The 27504-nt window shown below is 42.0% G+C and overlaps 1 protein-coding gene across 5 annotated transcripts in view; it reads right to left on the minus strand.

Moving 5' to 3' along the window:
* Positions 1-4979: 4979 nt before the first annotated feature.
* lnx1 (ligand of numb-protein X 1) overlaps positions 4980-27504 on the minus strand; it is a 36047-nt gene continuing 13522 nt past the window's right edge. For 3 of the 5 annotated variants that reach the window (XM_030082892.1, XM_030082891.1, XM_030082894.1), the window contains 9 exons: positions 17658-17911; positions 14547-14702; positions 12444-12652; positions 11932-12360; positions 10512-10646; positions 8895-9072; positions 7486-7732; positions 6650-6808; positions 4980-6017 (listed from right to left, as the gene is read on the minus strand). In XM_030082892.1, the coding sequence (XP_029938752.1) occupies positions 5882-6017; positions 6650-6808; positions 7486-7732; positions 8895-9072; positions 10512-10646; positions 11932-12360; positions 12444-12652; positions 14547-14702; positions 17658-17911 (1903 nt within the window). In that variant the 3' untranslated portion in view covers positions 4980-5881. The remainder of the gene's footprint in view (positions 6018-6649; positions 6809-7485; positions 7733-8894; positions 9073-10511; positions 10647-11931; positions 12361-12443; positions 12653-14546; positions 14703-17657; positions 17912-27504) is intronic. The other 2 variants (XM_030082893.1, XM_030082895.1) reach the window with 1 other exon arrangement.

Raw genomic sequence — 27504 nt, forward strand, 5'->3', positions numbered from 1 at the left:
ATAAATCTTGTTTGAAAATCCCTCAGCTACCTTAGATATTGTTGGACAAAGACATGCAAACCCAGAAAGTTTTCTAAACAATAATTGAGTGGAGAAGCCAAAGTGTGATGTGGAAATTAAAATGATATTGATCTTTATGTTTGAACTTGCAGTAAATCCACCATTAAAGAGTGCTATAAGGTTAGTCTCAGTATTAACAAGATAGTATTATTTAATCTTACATGAATCTGGAAACTGAAAGGCTGATCTGATGTGATACATCAAAACTCAGTTAAACCATGTAGCACATGATGACTGTAACATTTTACGTTCTAAAATCAATAAGAGACTAAGTAGGTGTTTGATCGAGTGATTCCCTACCTAAGCAGGAAACACACAAAAGCTTTGTTGGTCTTCTGGGTAAAAGACTCCTCAATACAACTTTGATGGCAGCTGTGTGATTTGTAGGAACTCTCCTGTCCTCAAAGTTTTGTTTTAGACCTGGGAGGTATAGTGTGATCCAAATTACCACATTCTTCTGCCGCAGGCGAAGACAGGCACAGGAAAATCCCGTCTTTTTCTTCATTTTCTTTGGCAGCTTTTGTGCCTGATACCACTTTTATCCTGGCTTCAGGGTCAGTCTTAAACGTTCCTTGCTCACCATTCAGTCAAATTTAGAATCGTGAGGGCAAAAGTAAATTCCAGCTTATCTTTGAGGAAAAGGCAGAGTGCACTGGACAGGTTGTCAGTTGTCCACAATTCACCTTAAAGGTGCATTAAGGAGTTTTTCAACATTAAAAATACTTATTTTCCACCATAAATATGTTACACATTTTTAATGATGTGTACAATGTGCCCTGACATATTCATTACAAGTACCTCTAACAGCGCTAAATTGTCACTTGAAAGTTGCAGTGCCGGTCCGGCACCAGAATTTTTTTTGGGGGGAGAATTTGAAAGGAATGACGTAATGCATGCTCCGGCTGGCCTGATTTAGTTAGGTTTCGTTTTGTCTGCCATTACTCCGCCAGATGCTTAGTGAGCAACAACTGAGCAGGATCTTCCAGAAAGTAAGAAAAGACTGGCTTCTAGCACTGCCACAGCTCCAGCACAGACTCCACCAGGCAAAAGAAACTTACATTTTACTCGAGCGCTACTAAAAGAGCGAGGAAGGAGTACCCCTCTTCCGTGCACGCAAGCCACAGGCACGACTTTTTCACTAAGCTGCATTACACCCAAGGCCTGCAGGGGGCGCTGTTTCGCATAAAACGTGCAAACTCCTTAATGCACCTTTAAAACACATGCCTTTAACTGTGGGACAAAACGAGAATGCCAAGAGAAAACCACCACACAGTATGGTTTTGTTAATATTGGATCGTTTTAATGACCAATTTTTTGTTCTTTTGGAGAAATAATACCTAAAGGATTATTTATGATAATAATTGGCAGATTATTTTATAATGAAATTAATCACAATTTTAAACAACATCCCAAGGAAGACAAATCCAGGGTGTTTCTCTTGGTGAATGAAATTCTCCTCAACGAGGCCGAGATAACATGTCCTATCCCAACAGTTAGGTGCTACATCCAGATTCTTTTCCTGTACCCGCTGTCACTACCTATTTAGAAAGCTATATTGTGTGTCAGCCACAAAAGTGTGTTTTATAACCCACGGTGTGCCTCATTGATACACTACTGTAGGTCTAGTGTTGATAAATGTGCAGTGCTGTAGGCGCAGGCCTGCTCTGAAAAGTGTGATAACTGCTTCCTCTGACAAACTGCTCTGCTGATGGTTGAAATTATGAAATTAAGCAAATCCTAAGGCATCGTGCTATAATTTACTCTCACTAACACTGTCTCCCTGGGAGTAGCTTGCCTGTGTTCTTGGTGTTTTGTGAGGTGGCTGTTTCTGTGTTAAAACTAATGGCTCTCAGCAAGAACAAATGTGGGCCTTGGGTCCTAATCCCTGCTGCTAACAGAAGAGCTGTCTCCAAATATTGAATATATTTAGCTTTGTACTTGCAACAACTCTGTCCCTAAAGGCTTTCTCTCTCTGTGTTGTGCGAGTGAATGGTAATAATTACTCCAGCCATGTGTGAGCAGAGTTTCTGCATTAGAAGTGCAGTGTGTGTCCTTTTCCAGTAGGCTTTTTGTGAGCAAGCTGACACTTTTACTGAGGCTGTGAGAAATGCAATGATTCTGAAAGGTCAGGCTGATTATTATGAAATTGCAATCCACATACTGTGCCAAAGGGGTGAGGTGCGCGAGCTGCAAGAAGGGGAAAAACAATAACATTTGTATCCTCCATAGACTCTCCCTCAGCGGTGGGAAAGATGTTTTCTTTAATGCAATTAGGTAGAATCAATGTCATCCTGACTGTGCCTGTTTTATAAGAACCACCATCACTCCTGTCCTAAACTCCATGATATGACCTGATCTGAACTAGCGTCCTCCTGGAAATGTGTTAACTGTGCAGTATGCTGAGAGACAGAGGAAGAAGGATCAGAAAATGCTTCAGTTGTATTCAGCTAAGCCACTCAAAGGACATCGACAAATGTACTTCACATTTCAGCTGTTAAAACCATTTTCACCAGCCTAATTCTGTTAGCATCAATTTGTGGTGCCTGAGCCAAGCCGTTGAATTTAATAGGCTTAGAGTGAAGGTCAAGATCAAAGAGGAAAGGTCATTTTTTTAACTATTCCAAGTGGAGTATTGCAAGAAATTCTATCAATTGTGAAAACCTGATGAAAATGACACTGAGATAAAGGTATAAATGAAATGAGCATGACAATTATTGTTACTAAAATGAACAAGTGACATAAAAGAGGAATTCTTGACAACTCTTGCAGCGTCTCTAAAAACTGCCTTTGGTATTTGCAACTGAGCAGAGGTGTTACTTTGAGAAGTGTCTTTGTCTGTGGGTGGATGACGAGTGTAGGCATCACCTAAGTTTGGGGCCTTTCAATGTACTTCTGGATTTCTTTTGGACAGGGTCTATATCTTAAGATAATTTCATAATTAGTTACAAATAAATCTACGAAAAAAATCTTGGCTAAAGAGCAACAGTGGCTCTGCAGCATTTTGCATCTAATGTCAAGAAAGAAAGCATTCTTTATCGATTCTCTGATCCCAAGTCCTCTTTTGTAATCAACACTAATCTTTCTGAGGCCCCTGAGTTACCTTGGAATCATGTGACTATGAAGCTTTATTGTCATCATATATAATAATGTTGGCCAGCAAATTACAGTAACATAACCTCCCAATGACCAGCTGTGTAAATAAGTAAATAGATAAATGTTTGTTACCATACTGAAGCATATATTTTTAAATCAGTTTAGATCAGAACTGGCAGGACTGAGTAAACCCAAGTTTTGATGTTATTCAACTTTGACATGCATCAGCACAAGTATGTTAAAATACATATGCTATCCCTCAACGTAGGCAGCTGGCTGCCACATGGCATTACAAACAGAGCAAAAAAAATTACTTTAGTTATGACCGCATTGCTGTAGTTGCTAACAATAGAACAATAGCAGATTAAGGTCAAGGTTTTTTTTTTCTTTTAATTTTGCTTATTAAAACTTTGACTGGTTTGAACCGTGTCTTCCTGAGTGTTCTGCATGATTCTCTCTTCTCTGGTCACGCTCAACGAAGGCCCTGTGTGGAGCAGCTTCAAATCTTTTCATTTAAAAAAAGGATCCATTGCAGTTACAAACTGCAGTTATGTGTGGTCTCCGATTGTGTAAATTACTTTTGAACTACATGCTGAATAACATTGAGAGACACGTGCTGACTAGACAGCCAGCCCAATGCTAACAATTTAAGACAAAACATATTAATTTGCAAAGCTTTTTTATGTTACTTTAGTTTTGTCACTAGGTAAACATTGCAGTTTTCAAATGTCCCGCCTTCTGGTAATTTCCTGTTAATTATTTTTACAAAAAATATAAGTTAGAAATCATAATACCTCCACTAAGCATTAAGTGATACAGATGGCTAATACAAAGCCACCATGATGAGACCATTACATTTTATTTTATTGTCTCGTTATATAGTTTAATATATTGATATTAATATTAATATATTTAAAATAGTTTTAAAGAAAATATATGAAAATATATTGGGTGAAAAAAAGAACGTATCACAGGTCATGTGGAGAAGAAAATGTGTGCAGTGACGACAAGTGAAGTCGGTAATTTCACTACACTCCAGGTCATACAGTAAATAATATGCTGTTTTTAGCTCAGATGATTTCGCAGCATTACTGCTTCACTTCAATGTGAAGGGTGTGCTGTGACTCTCATGTTAGGCTCGTCATTAGTCAGGCGTGAGGAAGATGACTATAAAAGCCCAGAAGAGAAGTTCTTCATAGAATCACAGATTAGTAGAATCAGTGACAAGTGCAAATTAAAAACACTGTGTGTGTGCTCTGTGTTTTTTAGTGATAAAAAGAACATGAAGTGCAGCGACCCAACGAGCCGAGGACACAGTCGCCAGAGATTGGAAAGTACTGCTGAAGAATGGAGGGAGAGAGCTAAAATGGATAGAGCTAAAACATCACCAAGGTCAAACAGGAAAACACAGAATTACGTTTCTAAAGACCAAGTGTCACAATTATCACCTGTGGCCTTTAATAACAGCAGCAGGAATAGAAAGTATGATGCAGAGAAGAAAAGAAAAAAGAAACACAAAAGTACAGAAGTAGAGACGACAACTAAAGGCTTTCCGCTGACCAAGAGGGGGAAGTAAAATCTGAATGGTTCTCAGGATTCAAGTTTGCTGGACGTAAAAACTACTCTATATGATCTTACAGTGTATTGCATCAGAAAATGCATCAGTCCTGAAAAAAAAGGTACAGAGTTTAAGTATTATTTGATTTAGTGTTTTGTCTGCAATATGCGTGTATGTTGCTTTAGGTATTGACTATTTAGTGCTCTAGAAATAGTTGGCACAAGTAGCCATTGCTGTGATTCTGTTAATAATTTTTATACACAAACTCTGTTTTTCAAATGACTTTATTGATCATTTAACCAAATGTACCATCAGATATACTACACAGGCCAAAATGTGACAGACAGAACCGCAGTAAATGAGCCTCAGTTCATCCACTGATACGAAGAAACCAAGTCAATTTTTTCTTCTTAAAAGTAAGAAAATTAGTAAGGCCTCCACAAAGTCACCTAATTAAATATTGTTTTTTCTTCTTCTTTTAAACATGTTATGAACACATTGATCCATTTTTTTCATATATTTTCCTTATCAGTGGTGTGATAATTTAGCCATAGCTTCTGAAATAACAGAAAAACCTCACAGACTACTACTTGGCAACGTGTCGTCAGGTCAAACAGATGAAGATGACAACCACTTTCAGTACAAACAGAATAAAGCCTACATTTGAAGGCTGTACGACAAACAAACAAAAGAAACATTTTACAAGTGTGCAGATCAGTACTTTTTTTTTTTTTTTTTAGACACCCAACATTTACAGTAAAGAAATGTGAGTCCAACTTAACGCATATCCTAATATTTAACTACTGGAATTGGCAACGTGTTGTATCTCCACCCATTTACTGAATGCTGTTCCAAAGAATCCTTTAACAAACACCCAACAAACAAGTTGGAAATGTCTCAGGCCTGGATCCAAACAGTTCTGCATCCTTGGATTTAATGGGCGAGTTAACCTCTGGTAACAATCCAGTTCTTGTGTGTCCCGCTCCAAACTCCTGGAAAAGTCTCATTTGTCCAGCAGGAGTGAGGTATCCAAACAGCTACAGCACTATCATAAGCTCCCACCGCACACACACAGCAAGCTCAGGGGTGGTGATTTAGTCTTAATGATCTGTCTTCCACATTCCTTGGTCAGTGCCACTGATGCAGTGCTGGATGGTCTGGATAGCACTGCTACAGCAGGCTGCCCGGCCAGGAGACGATGGTTAGCGTGATCCTTCCCCGGAGCTCCTTCAGAAGGCGAACCAACGCCGTGTGGGTCATCCCCCACGTACTTTTTCCATTCACCTCCAGCAGAATGTCTCCACACCTACACAGAACAAAAGATACACTTAGAAAATGTTTCACAGAGAAACAAAGGGCACACTGAAATTTTGACCATCAAACGAAATTTGGTCTTTGAGATGGCATCTTTTCATAAATTTGTCATTGTCACTCCAAATACAAATGAAGCGGAAAACCTTACAAGATTTCTTAAGTTTTTTGTTTTTGATTCTTCAAAAAAAAAATATATATTTTTTTTTTTACAAGATCTGGGAAAAAAAACACACTTTAAAAAAAAAAATATATATAAAAACAAATTTCACAGTGTTTTGAAATCTCGTACACTGTGACCTGTAAAGGACATATGCTGCTGTTAAAAGACTTTCCTCTGTGTTAACTATCTGAACCTATTCTAGAGGCTGCACTAGAAATTCTGATCTTGTTCATTATTGTATGTAATACAAGTCACAAATAAAAGAATAACTTTATTACAAGAATTACTTTGTTGTTTTTTGACCAATTAAATCTTTTCTGCGTCACATATTCTATTTATAATTGTTAAGATAAATAATTACCCATAAAATAAAAATATTTGTAAGTGCTATCCTTGCACATGTATTTTGCTGGTCTACAACTGTTAATGGTTAGGTTTATAAGTGATATGCATAAGCTGGATACCTTATCCTGCCATCGTTGTAGGCTGGCGTTCCCTCGACGATGGACCGGATAAAAAAGGACTGATTGCAGTTGACCTCCTCCTGACCTCCCACAATACTGAAACCGAGGCTGCCTGAAGTACTCCGCCGCAGAACGATGTCTTTGCAGCAGTAGAGATGCCTGAATGGAACCAAGAGGGAGATTAAACACACTAATCTCTCAACTCTATCTTTAAATTACATGTACTATGTATCTATACTGGGTAGTTTAAGCAGCCAGAAGGCTGCTTCAATCTAAAGGCCTGGCAGCTCTTTAAAGGAAGGAGTGTTTTTTTTTTTTCCTTCCTAGAAATGTAAAGCAGGGAGATTGGTTCAACTTCATCCATCTCATAGAAATAAAGCAGGGCCATATGAAAACTATATTCAAATTCCTTCAATCCCCACACCCCCACTGGTCTAGACTACGGTGCATTTTCAGAGACTCGGTAGCTGGTTTCAACTCACAATCAATTCACTGTCTGAGAAAATGCTTTATTTATTCATATTTAATAAAAGTAGGGGCAACTGTTATTTATTGCTGTCAATGCACCACCTGACAGAACTGTTTTTTCCAGAAAATAAATTGAAATGCACCAATCAGAAAAAAAGTTTTTCACTCTCAGATGCCTCTCTCCTGTAATAGCGGTGAATATTCTAGCTGAAAAGTTTGTTTTAAAAGTATAATGAGCTTTCTTCTCCCAGCTGGCTCTGTCAAGATTTCAAGTTTGCACCAGCTGGTGGAGGTCAAAAGGGTGAAAATTATACTGGACTCAGGAAAAATGTAAAACCGTACATGGAGAGATTTTAGTGAGCGCTCACCTCGGTAGCTGCAGCCATGACACCCACAGCGGGGAGTAATCGTCATTGGGCAGCGGGCTCTTGGTGCTATCGGTGGGCGACGGCACAAGACAAGGTGGCAGCGTACATTCTTGCAGACTTTCCTCAGGTGGACGCATCTCCAGGACCTTGAGCACGACGGGAGAGGACGTGTTCTTCAGGTTGGCCACGGCCTCGCCGCGCGTCACGCCCGTCAGATCCACCCCGTTCACGTTTAGCAAAATGTCACCTGTGGTTATGGGGGAGGGGTTGGGGGGGGGTGGAGAAGAGGAGGGGAGGCACAGCTCATTCTCTGCCTGAAGGTTGCTGCCCTGTTAATAGCTTTCCAAAAGACCTCACAGGACAAGGACTCATCATCTGCCTGTTTAATATTCATAAGCTTCTCCTCCCCAGCTAGAACACAAAGGGATGGAAACCGACCGCCACCTGTGCTTTAAAAAGCCTCCCAGTGATGAAAGTGGTGTGAAGATAAATATACGAGCTCCATCAAGTGAGCGACTCAAAAAGGACACGTTTGCCCTGCGAGGATATGCAAATGCAGATTAATGCTCCATTACAATACACAAACATTTTTTTCCACAGCGCAGAGACAGCTGCTGCTGCTTTGTCCCATATGAATACAGTGATATGCACTTTGAACTGCGAGGAACAACAAACACCTCTTTTTTTCTCGGTCTTGATGCTACTGTTAGACCCAGTCTGTTCCCTCCTCAGGCAGAAAATCATTTTAATGTGATGACGGCTTTAATAAGAAGCCATAGGATGGCTATGCCACTATCAGCAGTCGAGGTGAAAATATCCCGCTCCCTCTAGTTTTATCTGTATCATAGAATCTCAAGACCGCAGCATTGGGCTTACTCATTCGAGTCGCTTGTCCTGTGTTTGCTATTTCAGACCTGACTGATTTCATAAAACAAAAAAATTAAATGCTTGATGTAGCCTCCTCCAGAGACAACCCATCCTGAACATTATTACATCCATTCCTCTGTTTGTGTTCTTGCTTTGGCCTTGTTTAAAAGAGCAGTGAACCACAGCGGTAAGTTGAATAACCTTCATAATGAAACATTAGTCCTGCGTGTTCATCAAACGCTTTACCAGCATTCATCCCCAAACCATAAAAAACAACAGTCTTTCTAGAATGTAGAGCAGTGCAGGAAAACCAACTCAATGTTAGTGAGAGTAGGTGTGTCTGCCAGCGTTTGTCCTTTCGTTATCAATCTGGTAAATTACAGATTGCACAAGGGGTCCACAGCTTTTTTGGAGCCTTGGGGATTTTTAGATAAAAAAGTTGCAAACCACTGCTCCATGGTATTTTTTGGGGGAAAGTGACAGTTGAAATTACACATTTCAAAAACAAGGATTGGGAGTATTAAGATAATTTGACATTTTACCTTTGCGAATGGAGCCTTCCTGCCCCACCACACCATCAGCGTCCACATTGGTGACGTAAATGGGAAGGTCCCACCCTCGGCTGGACATGCCACCCGCCACCGTCATGCCCAGGGAATCATACGGCTCCTTACTTAGAGTAACAGTCTTCTCATAACAAGCAGGCTTCTGACAAGAGTCCTTTACAATGGAGAGAGAAGGTAGAAGGAAAGAATGGTTGAAGCAGACGACACAATGATGAAGGACGTGCATCACAGCCTTTTTAAATGGATATCATGCATTTAAATGACAATGCCATGATAAATTATGTCATACAACCATTGCTGATTCTCTCATTATGGATTTTTAAGTATCTCCGTGAAGCTGCGAGAGCTCCAAACATGATATGAAGTACACTAAGGTCACCTTCTATAGATTGCATAAGCTAATTGAATTTTGTAGTAGTAGTAGAAGCAGCAGCAGCAGTCGCAGCAGCACATTTGCATAACAGCAACTGTTTTCTCTCACTCTCTTCAACTGTCATTACTTTAACTGATGATACATAGTGTATGATGGTTAAAAGATAGAAAATCGAGCATCTCATGTTCCTCCCCTGTTTTGTGCCTGGGCCTGGTTCGAGAGCCTGATTCATTCATAAATGCCATGATGCACCATTTGGTGTGGTGAACAAAGCTGTGCGTGGGATTTAGTGTGGGAGAGTTCATTTATGGCACTAGTGTTTGAGAGTCAGATGAGGGAGGCTTGAGTTGGACTGAATAAGACATGGACACATTGAAGGTGGTGGGATGTAGCGTCTGCTGCTTTGCCTAATGTACTGCATTCACAGTGGCAGAACACTGACACTCACATGAATAACCTCAGGGCGAGACGCTGTGTGAAAACTATCCGCATTTACTGCATACCAACACAACATGTTGTGAGTAAGACCTATGACGCACACTCTTCTAAGATCCTAAGTTGAAGGCTATTGTGTGTTGGCTTTGAGTTCAGAATGCATTGTGAAACAAGGAGTGGGTGTCACCGGAGTGTTTTGTAGCTACTCATCAATGAATGTAGTGGTTTTCTACTTTCTGTAATTCAGAGGCTTAGCTAAATAACAAGTTGCACCTTTCTTCCAGCTCCACCTTTAGGAAAATCTATTCCCTGATATGCAAAACCTGATTTTTACCAGCATTTTTGAATGTCTAATCTCGTCAGTACTCACACTGCTGCAGAACCAAGTTTGATATTTTTACATGAAGACAGCCTGTGAATTTGACATTGTTAAAACTTATGCAGATGGTCTCATATTGTGATATTAAGCTGTACTTCCACAATGGATGGAGGAGGTTCAGCCTTCGGGTCAGTATGGTAGAAGAAAACTAAATCCAAGAGGATGTGGAGATGTTATATTTGTGGTTGGCCATTGTGAAAACATCAGCACCTAGATTCAAGAAGTACTGCTTGCTGTACTTTATGAATGAAATGCACTGTATTGATGGGCAAATAACACCTCCATGGATCATTTGCACCTTAAAGAAATGCATCGTGGCCAGTGGAGCTAAACTCTTCTTTGTGCATCACTACTGTTTTTATTTTGTTTTTTCTCTGGTGTATAAAAAAGTCTATCTGCCACTCACCAGCAGTGTTTGCTCAATATCCACAGGGGAATAGGGTGGAGGGCCGTCCATGCCCCAGGGGGCTTCTTGTAGGATATCTGGAGTGGGCAGGCAGATCTGACGAGACACTATGAAGTGGACACACTCCTCACTCGCCTAAAAACAACAGCAGAAAACACAAGGTTTTCACTGAGCTGTTGAGAATGTGAAAATAACAGTTCTGAAGGTATTTTTTGCATTCTGGCAAAGAAAGGTATAAGACGATCAGCAACACCCACAGATGGATCAAAACAACGACAGAACAACAACTGCAGCCAGCAACACTATGGTTATTTTTATGGAAAAACCAAACGTATATTAAATTTGTTTAATCTTTTTCAGATGGGGTTAATGTAGCTGTATCCTTTCCTGTTGTCTCTATATTAAATATGAGACAGCATGTTTAACTAAATTTTATCAGATCAACTTTAACTTCAGTAAATAGTCCAGTCACGGTTTGGAACAATTTCACTATTATATACAGGCGCTTACTAAAAAACATAATGTACATAAGGTTAATGTAAATTAATTCCACTTATATAGCAATTATATCAAGATGGTTTTGCCAAACAAAACCTTTTTTTTTTTTTTAACTATTGGGACACCAAAACCTCAAATTCATCATAAAGCTTGTTCTCTCTCTGATTACCTTTAAACTTAAAATACATCATGCCTATGTGACTAAATACAATCTGGTCCAACTTCAAGGTACAGTCTGGAAATATATATTCATTTTATTAATTAATTCGCCGTGTGTGTGTGTTTAATATGGGGGAAAGTTACAATTGCCACCTCTCTCTACACTCATTAATACATTTACATGCAGACTGCATAAAATCCATCCAGACCAGCACGCTTCCCTTTCCGGCTGCCATTCGTTGGAGATTTGCACTGAGCTGAGTCCTGAATAAGGTAGTCCAATCCATTATTGCCTTAATTGGACTAATTTAATTTCTCTACTGCCAGTTCTTAATCTCTCTGCTCTGAGAGGCCATCATGGCTCCACTGAGACCCAGAAGAATCAGTCAGACTGCTCAGACAGGAACTCTGAGCCCGCAGACCCTGCACAGTTCACCACAAACACACTACAATTAACTGCTATTAACCAAAAACACACCATCATTGACTGGCATCAGCCAGGAACCAGAGGCGGCCGCACGGCACAGTCCATCAGGGAGTCACCACTATTAAATACTATTAACTGCAGTCAGAGCAGACACAACAGCACAGCACAACACAATTACCCTGAATCACCACAATTATCTTTAATACCTCGGGGACTCTGTAAGAACAGAATGGAGTCGCTCATGGTCAGCAACAACACACGGGCAAATTTGTCACAACTGTGAACTTCCTATGTTATGCTAATGACTGCTTTTTCCTTTCGTCCCTGCTGACTGACCTGAATAAGCAGCGCTGCATGCTCCGGTGCACCGTAACGCAGATCGTGCCCATTGATGGCTAGCACGCGGTCGCCAACGCACAACTGTCCATCACGTGCTGCCAGGCCACCCTCCAGCAGGTGGAAGATGTAGACTCCGTGCTCTTCTGGTCGCCTCACTAGCTTAATGCCCAGCTGTTCCTCTGGCGTGCTTTTGTTCAGGACCACGTGGATGCTGTCATCCCTCATGGGGTGGTGGGGCAGGCCGTGAGACGGGTGGCCTCCGGCAAGTTCGTGGCTGTGGCCGTGGCTGTGCGGGTGGCCATGTGAATGCGAGCGGTAGCGGTGGCGCTGTTCTCTGAGCACAGTTAGCCGGAGAAGTTGACACGGCTGTTTGAGGGTGGCCACAGCGAAACAGTGTGGTACATTGCTGATGTCGATGCCATTCACCTGCAAGAGAAGCACAGAGGCGAGATTAAAACGTGACCGATGCCTTAAATTGCTTCTGGCTTGTTTTGTGGAAGTCATTTTACCTTGAGGATCATATCCCCCGGCAGCAAACGTCCATCTCTAGCTATAACCCCTTCTCTGTAAATGTCCTGGATGAGGATGCGAACCAAAGGGGTCTCGCTGCCTCCAACAATGCTGATGGCCAGCGGCTCTGAGGTATCCACACGAGTTATCTTAATACTGGTAACTTCACCATCAGGGATCAGGTGATGCAGCTGAGGAAGAGCCAACACTGGAGGGAAGAAATAGGCTGAGTTCAGTTCTACTATACAACAAAAAGAAGAGTTTAGAACCTGCCAAGTAAAACAGGAGAGGAAATGGGAGAAAGAGAGTGCTGCGAGAGGAAGGAGAGACTCATTGAGGGAGACAGAGTGGTAGACTTTGTTGGAGCGGTTCAGTGGTGAAACCAGCTGTCTCTACTCCCTCAGGTTACTAAAACAAACTTGTACAAGCCAAGAGGGAAAATTTTCTTGGCTGATTATCCTGTGCGATGTTTGTATCATTAGTCACATACATCTGTAGCAAGTATGCTTGGGAAAACCCTCGATTTCGAATTTCCACAAAGTTATTACTTGGGTGGGGGATACAAGAAACGCTAAAATATACACCAGTTTCAGTCCAAGTGCTGCAAGTATGAAGTCTTTATGCCTCGCAGGTTTTTCAGTTTTTTTCCAAGTTGCTGTGATCATCCAGCATCCCACTAAGCAGTTCTGCATCTTCACAAATCTCACTGGAAATCTCAACATTTCTGAGATGAAATGGACTTTTTGGCGAGTTTTACCTCAGTTTGCACCCCCCTCTCTCCTGGAGCCCGATGGTGAATTCCACTTAACAGCAGAATGACACATCTGAAACTGAACCATGTGGAAGTGGGTGGGGATCTTTTTTGACTATTTTGGCCAACTGTCGTAGCCAAAGCTGACAAGAGAGGGTGCATTTTTCATCTCAATTCATTTTCTTGGGTTGTGAAACTGTCTCCCCCTGCTCTTATCCCTCAGTGGGCCGTTTCCCTCAACGTCTCCAGCTCCACGTCCATAGTCTCTTATTCTACTCAACATTGCACTTTTTTCCTTTCCAAAGTCAATATTTTGCCTTTATCGGTGCAGATTGCTTCAAGGGTGGAGGGCGTATTAACAGGAACCTGCAGTTATTATGCAACCCTTTTCTCTATATCACACACCCCGTAAACTTCTGTCGTACTTCAAGCTGTCATTTCTGATTTTGTGCACTCTCCTGTCCACAGGGACAACACACTGTTTTTATTTATTTATTTACTTTTATTGTTTTGTTTTGTTTTTTTTGTATCCGCTGTTCCCTCTTTTTATTCTGTGCATTTGTTCTATCTTCCATCGTCCCAGTCTATCCCCTTCTCTCCAGTGGCAAGCAATGAATATTTAATCTATTCTCTCAGTCTCCACTCAGTGATGGCCTCAGAGAATAATCTAGTCCCCGATCATTCGTCAGCCTTCATTCTTACGCAATACCACATTCCTTCTCATCTTTCTTATCTCACTGCAGTTTGACTTTAACATTACACCCTATTTTAATGAACTGTATTTCCTGTACTTTACTATCACAAGGCTTGGTCTATGAATACTACATCAAATATCAAGGGAGCACTTTTTTTTTTACTGCAACATCTTATGGATCTACTGTGTTATTAATGGCTTCTCAGGGGACTACTCTGTCAAGTTTGTGCAAACCTGAAGACAATGATGCGAAGAAGAAGGATGTACAGATGGTGGTGATGAAGAGTAGGAAGGCCGAGAGGAGTAAGAGGATGCAGCAGAAGAAAAGAGCAGGTGGGGAGCAAGGACAACGTCATCAGTCACATCTCAAGTGACCTCTGCTACTCCCATCCGGATCCAAAGTGCCTCTGGCTACCACTTTCTCTCCTGATCTGTCTGTAGTAATGCACCAGCGGTCTTATGCAATCTGCCACTGAATTATTAAAGAAACATATGCTACTGCTACACTGTGGGCTCCCAGCCATGTTGCCCTCTTGCTACAGCCAAGGGAACATCGCAAATACACACATTTGGAAATGCATATGCACCTTGAGCCCTCTCTCCAGAGTTCTCTTCAGGGACATTAAAGAAGGAACCTGTAAAGGCTGCAGCTCATACCTTCCTGTGGCACGCTGGAGTTTCGGGCATTGTCCCTCTCCTCTGATGTCTCGTTGCTGACTGCATTGCCGCTCTTGGTCCTTCGAAGGACGCTGAAGGCTCGGTTCAACCTCCGGAAGGAACGGCTCCGCACTGAGGAGCGGTCAAAGTTTCTGACTGTAAAGGACACAGGCGAGAAAGAGAGATGCTTTATAGTTTCCCTCACCCTCAACATGCCCAGACATGTCTGGACCTGACTCCTCACAGCCAATAGGAGCTCCTCAGAGACAGTTACAGGAATAATGGGAGACCTGTGAAGTAATGGAGTATTTCATAGATAAAAAATATGAAGTTTTGTTTTAATTGAATTCCTTGGTTTTAAATCTTTCAAGATGCCTCAGTAGACCATGGTGTTAATAGAAAGGAAAAAAGTTACATCGTTCCACCACAGCTGCTTCAGTTTCACTTTTTCTGTTGTGACAGTGAGATGGCAATTGAAATTAGACATTAAAGGCACGTGGTTGAAAAGTGCTTTGCTACACTGCCTCAAAAGTGCTTTTATTTGTCTTTAACTTGTGGTTCTTCCATCGTTCCAGAGTTTCGGAGTCAGGGTCCCTGCATGTGACATTTCAGTGCTTTCCGAACGTGAGGATTGAGTGAACACACACTCACTTAACATTGTGATGACCAGCTATGTTGGAATGACAGAGGAGATCAGCATTGGGACTTTTTTTTGTGAGCCCTCTTGTAACACTCATGCAAGGTTGAGGAAACTGCCCATATTTAATGCAAGCCATCTTTTCTCTCCACCTCAAAATGTGTCCATTTGGCACAACTATAAACCATTGTGATTTCATGTATGGTCAGACTGCATGTCTTATGAGGCAGTTCTGAGAGACCATAAACTATAAAGCGATGCTTTTATGAAGGGCCCCTGTATTCTTGGTAAAAGAAAAATTGTAATGTACAGTATGTTACTCCAGCTGTGGCTTTTGTAGGAGTCAGCAACTCCGTGGTTGAAAGTAGTAGAAGTGTTTTTTTTTTCTCCAACCATCAAACATGATACCTGTACCTCTGAGACCAAACTAATATAAAACCCAATGTATGAGATACATTAAACAGCCAATTTGTGAGAGAAGTGTTTTGTTTATAGGCATATTTCCGTCTCTTGTTCTTGCTTGACAGCCTCCTGCATTGAAACATCTGCTGTATCTCCTCTATATAGTTACACTCAAATGCCCCTAGACTATTATATTTCACTCATTTTTTTCTTTTCCTGAGTAGCTTTTCAAAAGTTCCAACGGTGTATCTTTTTTTGGACATGGAGTTGCTTTCTGAAATTGGCGCTTTTTGAATCTTTAATCAATCGACCCAATCTGTGCAGAGTACAGGTATGTGGTTGCATAACTCCTGCAGTGATATAACAAACTGAACTCTAGTGGCCACGTCAAAAGAAACTCCCTCAGAGAGACCTCTTGTCTGCTACTCTGGTCCTCTCAGAAAAAAAAGACAAGACATGCTAGAGTCGGCTGCAGTGCCCAGGCTGCTGCACCAAGCACAGGGCAGCATGCCTCTGCAACACCCCTCCTTCCCTCTGCGGGACCATGAAGAAGCAAGGGCTCTTGACAGCCACATTATTCTTTAAAAGCACCAGCCATTTCTGGAGCTGACAGCTTGTTCAGCAGTAGTGGCGCTCATGGTGGTGGTGGTGGTGGTGGTGGTGGACACTCAGCTCGCTGAGCCTAAAGTGCTGGTGCAGCGTCATTCGGTGTCCCCACACTTCCATGCTTACTTTGGGGAAAAGGATAGTGGATGGACAGAGAGGAGCACTCGCTCCTGACGGCTTGGCGGTTGCACAGTGGAGACACGTGGGAGAGAAAGCTGTCGCTGGGCATTAAAACACCATTGTGTGGCTATATTTAAGCGAACTCTCCTTCCATTTCTTGGGTGTATAATGTGCTTGCCCTCTCAGTGACTTTCTCTCTGTGTGTTTCTCTACTGTTTTTCTCAAAGAGAGATTTTATGGATTGGTGAAAAAGCACAAGGCAGTGGAGCTAATTGGTTAATAGGATTTCTATCAGAGACCATTAGGTCGAACAAAGACTGTATCTGAGGTTGAATGAGAGCCCGGTTGATGCGTTGTGTCTGCAAGTGTAAAACGTATGTTTGAACATAGATCACAGCATGTGGTTTTAACTGGAGGTTTACGTAACTGTGACTGCAGAGCTCTCCAGTCGCTATTGATTTTCAGTCGGTCAACCTGGAAAACATACTCCCTCCAGCTCTCTCTCGGAGCTGTCTGACACCTTGGGTAGAGCAGCACCAATTGCGAAGCACTTATCTTGAGGTCATTTTAAAATTAACCATTCATGCTGTTTAAACTGTGAATCTATTTGCGCGCATAGACGTGAAGGTCTTCAAAGTGATTTCAGTACTGAACAACTAATAGCAGGTACTGCCTCAATGGCATTGTGGACTTTGTGTTACTTCAGGAACACAGTGTTTAATGTTCCACGGATGGATGAATTAAAATGAATGTAGTTTTTCTTTGTTAACCACAAACATGTCCTGTCACTCTGTCTGTCCAGACCAAGCAGTGTTAATGCTTATTTATTCACAAATGACTCCTGACAACAACACAGAATCAGTCAGGATTTGATGACAGATAATATTAAGGTTTCTTCACTTATGGAAGATGAGTTATAGCTGAGGCTTTTCTCAGTTTTAAGCTCCAGCTATAAATTTCACTGTATGTTTTGCTTCATTTCTGCATTCTTGTCACATCTGGCCTTTAAAAACAATGGGTCAGAATGTAAGTGAATTTTGTGCTTGAATTGGATAACACTTGGATTACTTTGTTCGATATTAAATGCCATGTTACACTTGCAGCCAATCTTTAAGACAGTATGGATGGATTTGTCACAATTGCCCTATGTCATAATACACTTGACTTTTTCACATTTAAATACAGTTATTAATACAAAGATTACAATTCAGTAAACTCAATCAAGTTTAAATTGTGAACTTCAACCATTTTAAATTTAACTAATGATTATCAGTTATGTTTTTTTCTTAATATTCACACAAGACAAAAACTGACTAACACACACAAACAACCTTTCGCCCACTCACACTCACTCTTCTTGGTGCTGCTGCGAGCGGCCAGACTGGTCGTGCTGCCAGACTGACTATTGTCCTCCATGCTGGGATCAAAGGCCGGGTTGACGAGGCCGGGCTCGTCTGACAGCAGAGCCACAGCGGCAGAGGTGGGGCCATCGTTGGGCAGCGTGGCAATAGTGAGCTCCGATGTGCTGTCGGTGCACTCGCCCTCCTGTGAGCGTCGCTTCCTGTCTGCCGAGAGCCCATAGTGAGACGCTCCTTTACATCTGCAAACAGAATACAAAAAAAAGTCAGCTTAAGATTTATAATTGATGCTGGCGATGATGATGAAAAGATGATGATACTGATGTTTTACATGAAATGCTCAAATTGAAATAAATGTTGCAGCAAGTCAGAGGGAATGTCAACAAATTCATGTTCGCATCCAGTGAAAAGGTCACATTCTTTCATCTAATGTGAGCAAATTTTAGCTTCTCCCTCCAGCTGCAGGACTTCGCCAAACTGACCTCTATCTTCTGCTTCGGAAATGTCTCACACAAAGTCTGCATACCTGACCTTAACACTCAAAAAGCTGGGTGCAAAGTCTGCACAGCAAACCACAACAATGACAGCCGTTACGAGAGGATGCATTTTATGGCGTTCTTGCTCAGAATCCATACAGCAACTCTCCATAGTTTGTACCAGAAATGTCACATTTTGTCCTCTTAAGAAAACAAACAAACAAACAAAAAAAAAAACACAACCTCTTTGTTGTTTGCCGTTTGTGGAGCCTTCTTTTGACAATATCTATAATCGCATGTTGGATGTGTGTTTTCTCTGGGATTTCCTGACAGATGACAGAATAAAAATGCAAGAAAATCTCTCACCATTAAAGGGAAAGGGCGGGCAAGCTGACACAACATTAAATTATAAGCAGAGATTGTTTGTTGTTGTTTTTCATTAAAAAAAAAAAGAGAAAGAATTCCTTCGTTCCAGATGTCATCTTTCTGTCATCAACAGCAAAAACAACTACACAGGCTCTCTCATGTGCATAGACGCATGCACATTACATGATAGGTGTTATGAAAGGCTTTTCACACTGACAATATTAAACTGGGAATTCTTGAGTGTGAATTAAAAATATCCTGACAGTTCGGGGCATTGTATTGTTGAATATTTCTCCTCCGTCTGTAAGCCAAAAAGGCTTTGAGCTGACGCTTCATCAGAAGCAAGAATAACTCTGGCTTGTCTCTCTGGCTGTCTCGGTGGAGCCATCAGCACAAACATTAACTGGGTTTTAATGAGCTGGATCAAACCCAGGCCCCACTTCAACGGTAGCTCGGAAAAACAAAGGGAGCGGCATCTTTCCTCCTGCGCTGCCGGGTCTTACGTGGGGGATATTCAGCCAGACTGGAGAGGTTAAGTGAAAGTGAGGCAAGATGGTAGGCATCAATGCAGAGTCGCCACAGAAACAAGATTACACACCGGTGAGCCATTTGAACCCCGAGAGGCCGTCGGCCCCCTCAGGGCACCACATCATCAGAAGCAGCATTTTGTCTCAATAACAGTGCTGCCTGCTTCGGTCACGCACTCTGCCCATTCTTCCTGAGAAAATCATTTCATCCTGAAGTGGCTTCTGCAACCTGCTTGTAGCCACGAGTTCGACTCTCAGTCAGATACAACATTACCAAGAGCTGAAGCACCGATTGATCTCTGTGTGCGCGCTGTGATATAACACTGCGATACAGTTGATGCGTGTACCTGTACGTAGCCAGCGCCATCGTGAGTTATTCTTGCTCATTCAGTTAGACAAATTGAATGCTATCAAGCATGTCCATGCAGCAACATACCACCTAATTGAGTGAAGTGGTTGAATAGAGCAATATTTCAATCAGCAGCAGAGGTGAGGGCAGTGCTGCAGCCTGGAGGGGGCAGAAGCTTTCCTTGCGTCACTCACTGTCAATTAGAAGAATTAAAACTGAATACAGCTTGAAAACACTCTCAGGACTCACAGTACGCGCCAAAGTCCCCAAACTAATATGTGCACGATCATTTATGGGATATGTACATGTGCGCAGGCTTGTCGACACCAGGAGCAATGTTTCTGCAGTGAAGGAGATTTTGCATGTCATGTATGCAAACAAGCTGACCAATAAAGCACATCGTTACGTACATTCCAGCTGCATCAAGCATGAAATTCCTCAGTCCTTCCATTCATTTAAAAAAAAAAAAAAAGACTTGCGTTATTTCAGTTGAGCACAAATCAGAAAGCAGTATAAATGTGTCCAGTGGCACTCAGTTAGATTCTTCAGAGGATTCATAAAAATGTTTCTTAGTTTGATGAAAACACCGAAACGCAACTTACAATGTCACCAGAGTAAACAGTTACCGTTGTAAAAACTGAACACAGGGGCCCCTGAGGCTCCCCCAGTACGCTTGGCTAAAGCCGATGCTTCTTATTACTTCTTCCACCCTGAAACATCCAAAACAGTGACAAAAAAATACATTCAAAAAAGAATTGGAAGGAATATCACTATGATGAAACTAGTTAAACCCAAATGTGAGATTTAAAGTTTCTACATCTTCAAATTTGCTGCAGTGTCGGACTATTTTCAGAATAACCTTATTAGTTTGGCTTTAATGTTAACTTGCACCTAATGAATATTATGATTTTCTTAATAATATGCTGAATAAATTAAATGGATTAAAAGACTACATTTTACTTTACTACACTGAATAAAGCCTATGTCAGCCTTTCATATTGTTGAGTGGAAACACTGAATCAATATTTCTTTTTTCACCACAATTACACAAATAAATATGCCATCCTAGCCAACAAATGCGTTTCCTTTAGCTTCCTCTGGTGTGGTTTCCCTAACAAAAGTATGAATATCTCACCACTCTCCAACACAAACAGGAGTAAAATGAATCTAATTGCCCAGCAGATCCCACCTTTAATCATGCCCACTGTTGCACAGCTTGTGTTGCTGTGTAACAATTAAATTTAATGCCTCCCAGCTGAGGTTAATACCTTTATCTGTATATAGACTCGCAATCTCCCAAATCACCATGCAGCAGCAGTGATCGTGGTGTATTTCTTCCCTGAAGCACTTGCTTCCTTTTCTCACCCACAAAACTCCTTCAGTAGATTCTGGTGTGTAGCAGCTGCTCAGCGCTGACTACATGGAACTGGAAACTTCTGTCAACGGTACCTTATTTCACAAGTGGGCAGTGGAAAATGCAAAACCACAGTCAAGTCAGTGGAGATGGGCAAATACCTATGAATAAAGGCTCATTTATTAACACGTTTTCACAGACCACCCAAATCTTATAAAAATCCCTTTTCAAGGATTAATGAATGCACACAAGCTTTGAATCTGTGTGCGAGCGACTGAGCGCAGATCTTAAGGGCTCATTTTCTTGCGCGGTGATTTTCCAGCTTGATGAAAGACTAAAGAAGAATATACAGAAGCTGCCCGGGTGTGGGGAACAAAAGATACAAGTTATGGTTATTGGTAAGTGTTAGAAATTTAGAGGCTATCTCAGCAGCACGCAGCCATTGTTTTGTGCAAGTCTGGTTTATTAAAGGCTTTGTCTCCTCTTAATTAAAATCTCCTTCCTCCAGGGCATACGATTTGAATAAAAACTGTGGCCATAAATCAGCTGCTAAGAGTTTTAATGGCTAAGTTTTAATGCTGAGACTGTGTGAGGTTAGCAGCAGGGAAACATGACAGGAAGCCCCTCGTCTCCACTGCCAGGGTGGTCTCTGACTATCAGAGGCCAAGGTAAGTGAGACAATTAAGCCTGAATGTGAAGGGCACGCATCCACATAGAGTTTATAAATACACACTTTGCCATTTCCCTTCACATTAGTATAATTTTTTTTCATGAACAAATATTTCTTTGGTAAAAACAGTGAGGAGGCCTTTTGCAAAAAGCAGTCTCAGAAAAACTGAGTTTCCGGAAGGCACCAATTTTCTGGAAATGATCACAGGGTTTATATGGTGCTCATTAACACCGCTGTATAGCTGAAGCGGTCAGCCCCGGTTATCACATCATCTCTCCCAACCCCGGTATCTGTGGCAAGATAAAGAGCGAAGACTCAGAAATATCCTCAGCGCTCATCCCCCCTGATTCCTGTCTGCCACTCCACCCGCTCAAAGTCCAATAACAATCGCTCCACGACACAATCTGAGGCACGACGGTCGTGCCGAAGCGCCCTGGCTGCGACACAAACTGCCCCGTTCTTGTGATGCGAAATAAACACCAGCTCACAACTCATCAAAGCCTGTGAGATTTTCCAATCCTCTTTAGGGGTGAGTGGATTATCCCTCCTAACCCAAATACTCTCTCCGCTCCCTGACTGCCACGGACAATCGTGTTGGGACACACACTCTGGGACATGGTGCAAATTACCTCCTTTCAGGTGACGATTCCAGGTCAGTAAAGTCAGATCTAGAAAGTGAGCTTTGTTCTCAGTGCGTATTCTAAAGCTGTGTGATCATGAAAACTGTTTTTGGGAGGATTCGTTGTTCATCCGTTGGGGACAAAAATTCCACCTGAGCCGCGCCATGTAAAACCCACTTCGGCTGATTTTGCATCATTAAAGCAACTATTTATTCTTTTATGAAAAAAAAAAAGCAGCAGCAGATACTTCTTGTTGATAAAATGAGTAGCAGTCAACTTTCTGACGCTCTTGAAGAAATGTACAAACTACACCTGACATGCAGGAATCCCAGGCATCTCGTGTTGTGTATCGTGAGCACGTGTGTGTGAAAATGTGTGTTTGTGCATGTGTGATATAGGGGAGGCTTCCTTCTGCGATAGAAAATGTGAGAAAGCGTTGGGTCTATTCCTGGAGCACTAATGAAAGTTGGGACGCACAGACGCAGCTGGTGATACATTTAACTGCTTAGTTTAGAGCTCAGACACAGGCTTTTGTTTCTGCCACACTGTAAACCAGAGAGGATTCATTTCAACACGCAGCAAAAGGAAACAAAACCAAATTCCGACTTTGCTGCTCTTGTTGCTGATGATAGAAAAACCATCTGTCAAGAAACCCTCTCTGTCCCATTCTTGTTACTTTCATAACACAGGAAAACAATGTCACAGAAGCAACCTTTGAGATTGAGTAATTCTGTACAGAACATCTATCCCACCTGATTCAAAGATAGAAAAATATTGTCTGACAATAGCTGAGGCTCAGTCAGACTTGTTCACAGAAAAAGAAGATATATTGTAGTCTTGCTTTCTTTGTTGTCATTTTTAATATTAGATCAAAAGGTGTCGACAGGGAGCATGAATGAGAACAATTTTATAGTATAATTTTGACAGCAGTTATAAATATGACAATAATGGAGGATATGGTGAAGACTGTTCTCCAGAGGTATAATATTGTATGACTTGAAAGCTCATGATATATTGTATAAACTGCATACACCAAAGACGATCTGCTGCAAAGAGTGACACTCTGTATTGGCGCTGTCAATCAATTTTTTAATTTTTTAAAAACTAAGTAATCGCAACTCTGACCACAATTAATCGTGATTAATCACATAATTTGTGAACTTCTAATCAACACGCAAAATCAAAAATTTTATGCACAAAAATGGCTTTATCTGAATCTTTTAACTTAACTGGAGCAGTTTCTCATCAGAAAACACTCACAAATATGGAATTTGAATCATCCAACATTTTAAAGTTGAGGTGCTCAAGGGAAAGCCAGTCCCATTTTCTCTTTCAGTGTCGAACAATCCAAGATGGCCACAGTAGGATTTTTCTGACATTTTCAAGCTTCAAATGAAGAATCTAATCCTCATAATTCATCCGTAGTGCACAGGGATGAAAAAACCAATGTCCCAATTACAGTAAAATGAGTTTTCTCTCTCGTCTTTCTTTCCTCTGAGCCAGTTGCTAACCCAGACCCTAATTCTGCGATTAATCACAATTTAAAAAAAATGTATCTATGACAACCCTCCCTCAATTAATCACAATTAAAACTGATAGTACTATTCTGTGTATGTTTCATCAGGATACGTTCTGATCTGTGATGCATTCATTCTTGAATTGAGTCACTGAAAGCAGATTGAAATGCGACTCATTTGGTCCTTTTACAATAGAGGAATGAATTGTCCATAATACCACGAATGGACCGCACTGAAAGTACAACCAGGCTGAGGCCTGTTTTAATCAGGCTAAGGCTGACAACTGTGAACACTCACAGAATAAGCAGAAAACAGCATACTGATCTCTGGCTGAGCACCTGTGGCTTTAACAGAAACACAGACGCAAACAAAGTACCCCAATAAGACTACTGGTACGGCGTGGAGAGCAGCGGTGACCATTAATTGAATTTATGATTATAAAGGGTTGGATATCTTTCCGTGATTAGATTAGTGCATCGCTTAGTCATAAAGTAAAATTTGAGTGGGAGGGACGAGACAGCATGATAGATAGAGTCAGGCAGCAGAAGAGGAGAGAGCGACATAAAGACAGAGTAATCCAGTTAATGATGAACCTGAGGAGTGTTAATCGGGATGCGCTCGTGTGTTGATTGGATCCGCCTGCTGCAAGGGGTAATCCCATCTGCCACATGGGGAGGGGGGTGAGGCCGCAGCTTGAGGGGACTGTCCTCGCTATGGGAGGTAAATTTGGATAAGCTTGTTTCCAAAGACAGATCTGCTAAATCAAAGGAGGTGGTGAGATTTTTGGGTGCGACTTCTCTCCGCCTTAGAAGATGAATGCCTGGCTGAAAACAAAAGTGAACGCATACAGCAGCAGATAAATCCTGCCTGTTTGTGATTCAGCCTCCCCATTGTGCTCTCATGCAACGAGCAGTGGCTCGGCAGGTTCGGTGTGCTTAATGCATCCAAGTGTTTACAATCACATAGCGAGAGGGCTCAGCCGAGTCAGCCTGTTTCAGCCTGCCCGAACTCTGAGTCATGCCTTTTCGACCAGTCGATACGCACAATCATCAACCCAGCTCTGACCCCATGATCGGACTGGAAGAATATTTATGCTACATTTACGGTGTCTGTGTCTGGTTTCAACCTGGAGGCCGATCTCACACTCCTTTTGTCAACACAGAAGAAGAGCAAAGGAAGCACAAGAACTGATTTATTCTCTGCCGTCTGGCTAAGCAGAATCTCAGCTTACTAATGCACCTTACGTATGTCCACCTCAACAAAGACTGTTTTCCAGCCCTGCGGGTAAATACTAACTTTCTGTTACTGGAGTGCAGACAAATCTAACTGTAATCCCCCCCTCCCATGCTACACTACGTGACGACAGAATCCCCACCAGGCCACTGTCCCACATTGCTTTTGCTATCTTTTAGTCCATATTTTTCACTCTGTGTCACACAATTCCTTGGAAGTGTCCTGGTTTCTGTACCTCCACGTGCCGCAGTACAACTGGCTGACATGCAGCCAAGTGCTGGTCAGCCCAACCCAAAGCCCTGGCACCCAGCGGGGCACTGTTCACGTGAGAGATTAACCCCACGGTGCTCTCCTCTCTGCTGTCAGTTACACCCTGCTGGCTGCTCACATGGGACCCCTTCCTGCAGATTAGCCAGCTGAAGACAGCAAGCTGTTGAAAATGTTCCACTTTGAGCACGTCAAGGCTCAAAACTTAAATGACGGCCAGACGGCGAGCCTGCCAGATTCGAAGGTAAACAGTTTAACAATCATTTTCACAATATTCCAGCACGCACTATTGAAGCTTAGATTTTTGGTTGCCTTGCTATCTTTCTGCTCAAACTGAGACACATGGGAGAGAAAGGCTTGTTTAACATAAATACTCTGACCTGCTACTTGTGTCTCCTCGTGAATATATACATCTTTCATACACTTTTTTGTGGCAGTTTGTACACCTTGCAGAGTGCACACTTCAGCTAAGGAGCCAGCCAATGTGTGTTTTGGCTTGCTGTTGGGTTTATATAAGGTGTAAATTGAATTACTTAGTTTATGATCATCTCTGTTCAACAAGTTTAATGTCCTCAATATTCCTCCTTTCTCTCTCTTTTGTTTTTGTTTGAACGCCATCAAATGAGGCAGGTAGTAAATACCTGGTATAGTATATAGAGGGATGAGAAATGTCACTGTCTTGAATGGTTAGTGAGTTAATGTGTGTTCTAGCGGTTTTCCGTTAGTTGCTGGATGGATGAATGGGTAAATGGATATTTCCATCTTAAACTTTAGATGCATCACATTTTGCCTCTCTAATAATAATGGAACAGAGTGGGTCCCTCAGGACTGCAGGAAGTATTTTGTTAGCTTGATGTTTTTCCTCCACTGTATTTTGCTGTTTTCATTCCCTGTCAGATAATATGAGACATGGAGAGCAGCCGAACAACGGAACAAAGATTAATATGTAATCCAAACATAAGTCTAATTAGTGAAGTCTGCCCCACACTTGGAGCACAGGGCTAAAGAGGGCAATTCACGGTATGCTGATTTTGACTCAGTAACGGACCTGCTTTAAATACACGACTCGCATTGTTCTGATCCAAAGAGTGTGCGGCAGCCGGGTGGCTAATCCTGTTAGGATGCGTCCATGCTGAAGATGTCCAGAGCACTGGGAGTGTGTGCCGCTCGCAGTGATCAAACGCCTCCTAGATGAGGACTGAAGGGATGGAGGCTAAGCTAATCATAGTGTTTAAGACACTTCAGCCCGGGCTCTGAAATGAACATAGATTAATCATTATTGCTGTAAAGTACTGCGATTAAGAGGGGAGGTTATGATGACAGAGGGGAGGGAATACACATGTATGTGTTCAAAAGGAAGAAGTGAAAAACCACAGTTGTTTCTCTGTGCTGCATTTGTAGTGGCTCGTATTGATAAAGTACAATGGGAGCAACTATATGAAGCAAATCATCACAGAGTAATGTGGACTGCTGGTTAGACCTAAACTTTACATATAGCAAGTAGAAAGTGAGCACAGGTCTGATCAAGTGCAGGCGTGCAACTTTCATTTTTCCCATGCAATAAGAACTCATGTAGTAATCATATTATTGAAAGACATTGAGAAAAGCAAGAAGCACAAACAGTGAGAGAGTGAGAGTGAGAGAGAGGAAGAGAGAGAAGAAAACTGAGGCAAAGCAGAGAGGCGGTCATCACACAAGAGGAGCTGGAGGCTGCTCCTGTCAACAGTGTAGATAAAGACAAATGGTGTGCCACTGCTCTCTAGCCAGGCAGAAAAACACCACGTCCGCGTTTGTCTGCTCCTGGTTTCTCTCTCTGTCATGTCATAATCAGCAAAAAAACTCAGTGTCACCAGTACAGAATCCTTCTCCAAAACACAGCCTGTCAATATTCCTCAAGCAGAACTCTTTGAAAGAAATCTGAGGAGATTGTTGGCAAGCCAGCTCTCAGTGAAGAGTCCTCTTCACTTGGTACGCTGGGTGTCATCACTGTGTCAGCTGTATGTATGGTCCAATGAAAAGCATGTTCAGGAAGTGACCTTACACCCTCCTGTTGCCTCTCGTCTCTCCTGCACTGTGAGCTCTTTCAATCTCCATCAGGAGCGCACCGACTCAATCCATTTACCTCCACCATCCTTCTTACGCTCCTCTGGTGTTTGGCTTCATTGCCGCCCAACACGGGCTCGTGGTGTCTGCAGGAGCTAAAGCCCCACTCAATGGAGAGAAAGCATACAATAAAATGAAGGGATTTGCAAGGCGCTCCATTGTCCCATGCATTCAAGCAGTATAATGGAACATTTCCGTCAGACTGGAGAAAGGAGCAGCTAACCAGCTCAGAGGGATCATAGAGCTCCGGCTTCACACAGAGCCACTGAACATTGTCAACATCACCTCTCTTACAACACATCTGTTTGGGGCCATCACAAAACACACAACTCAGTTGGGAAGATGAGAAGTCA

This window comes from Salarias fasciatus, chromosome 23, assembly GCF_902148845.1.
Source record: "Salarias fasciatus chromosome 23, fSalaFa1.1, whole genome shotgun sequence".
Classification (NCBI taxonomy): Eukaryota; Metazoa; Chordata; class Actinopteri; order Blenniiformes; family Blenniidae; genus Salarias; species Salarias fasciatus.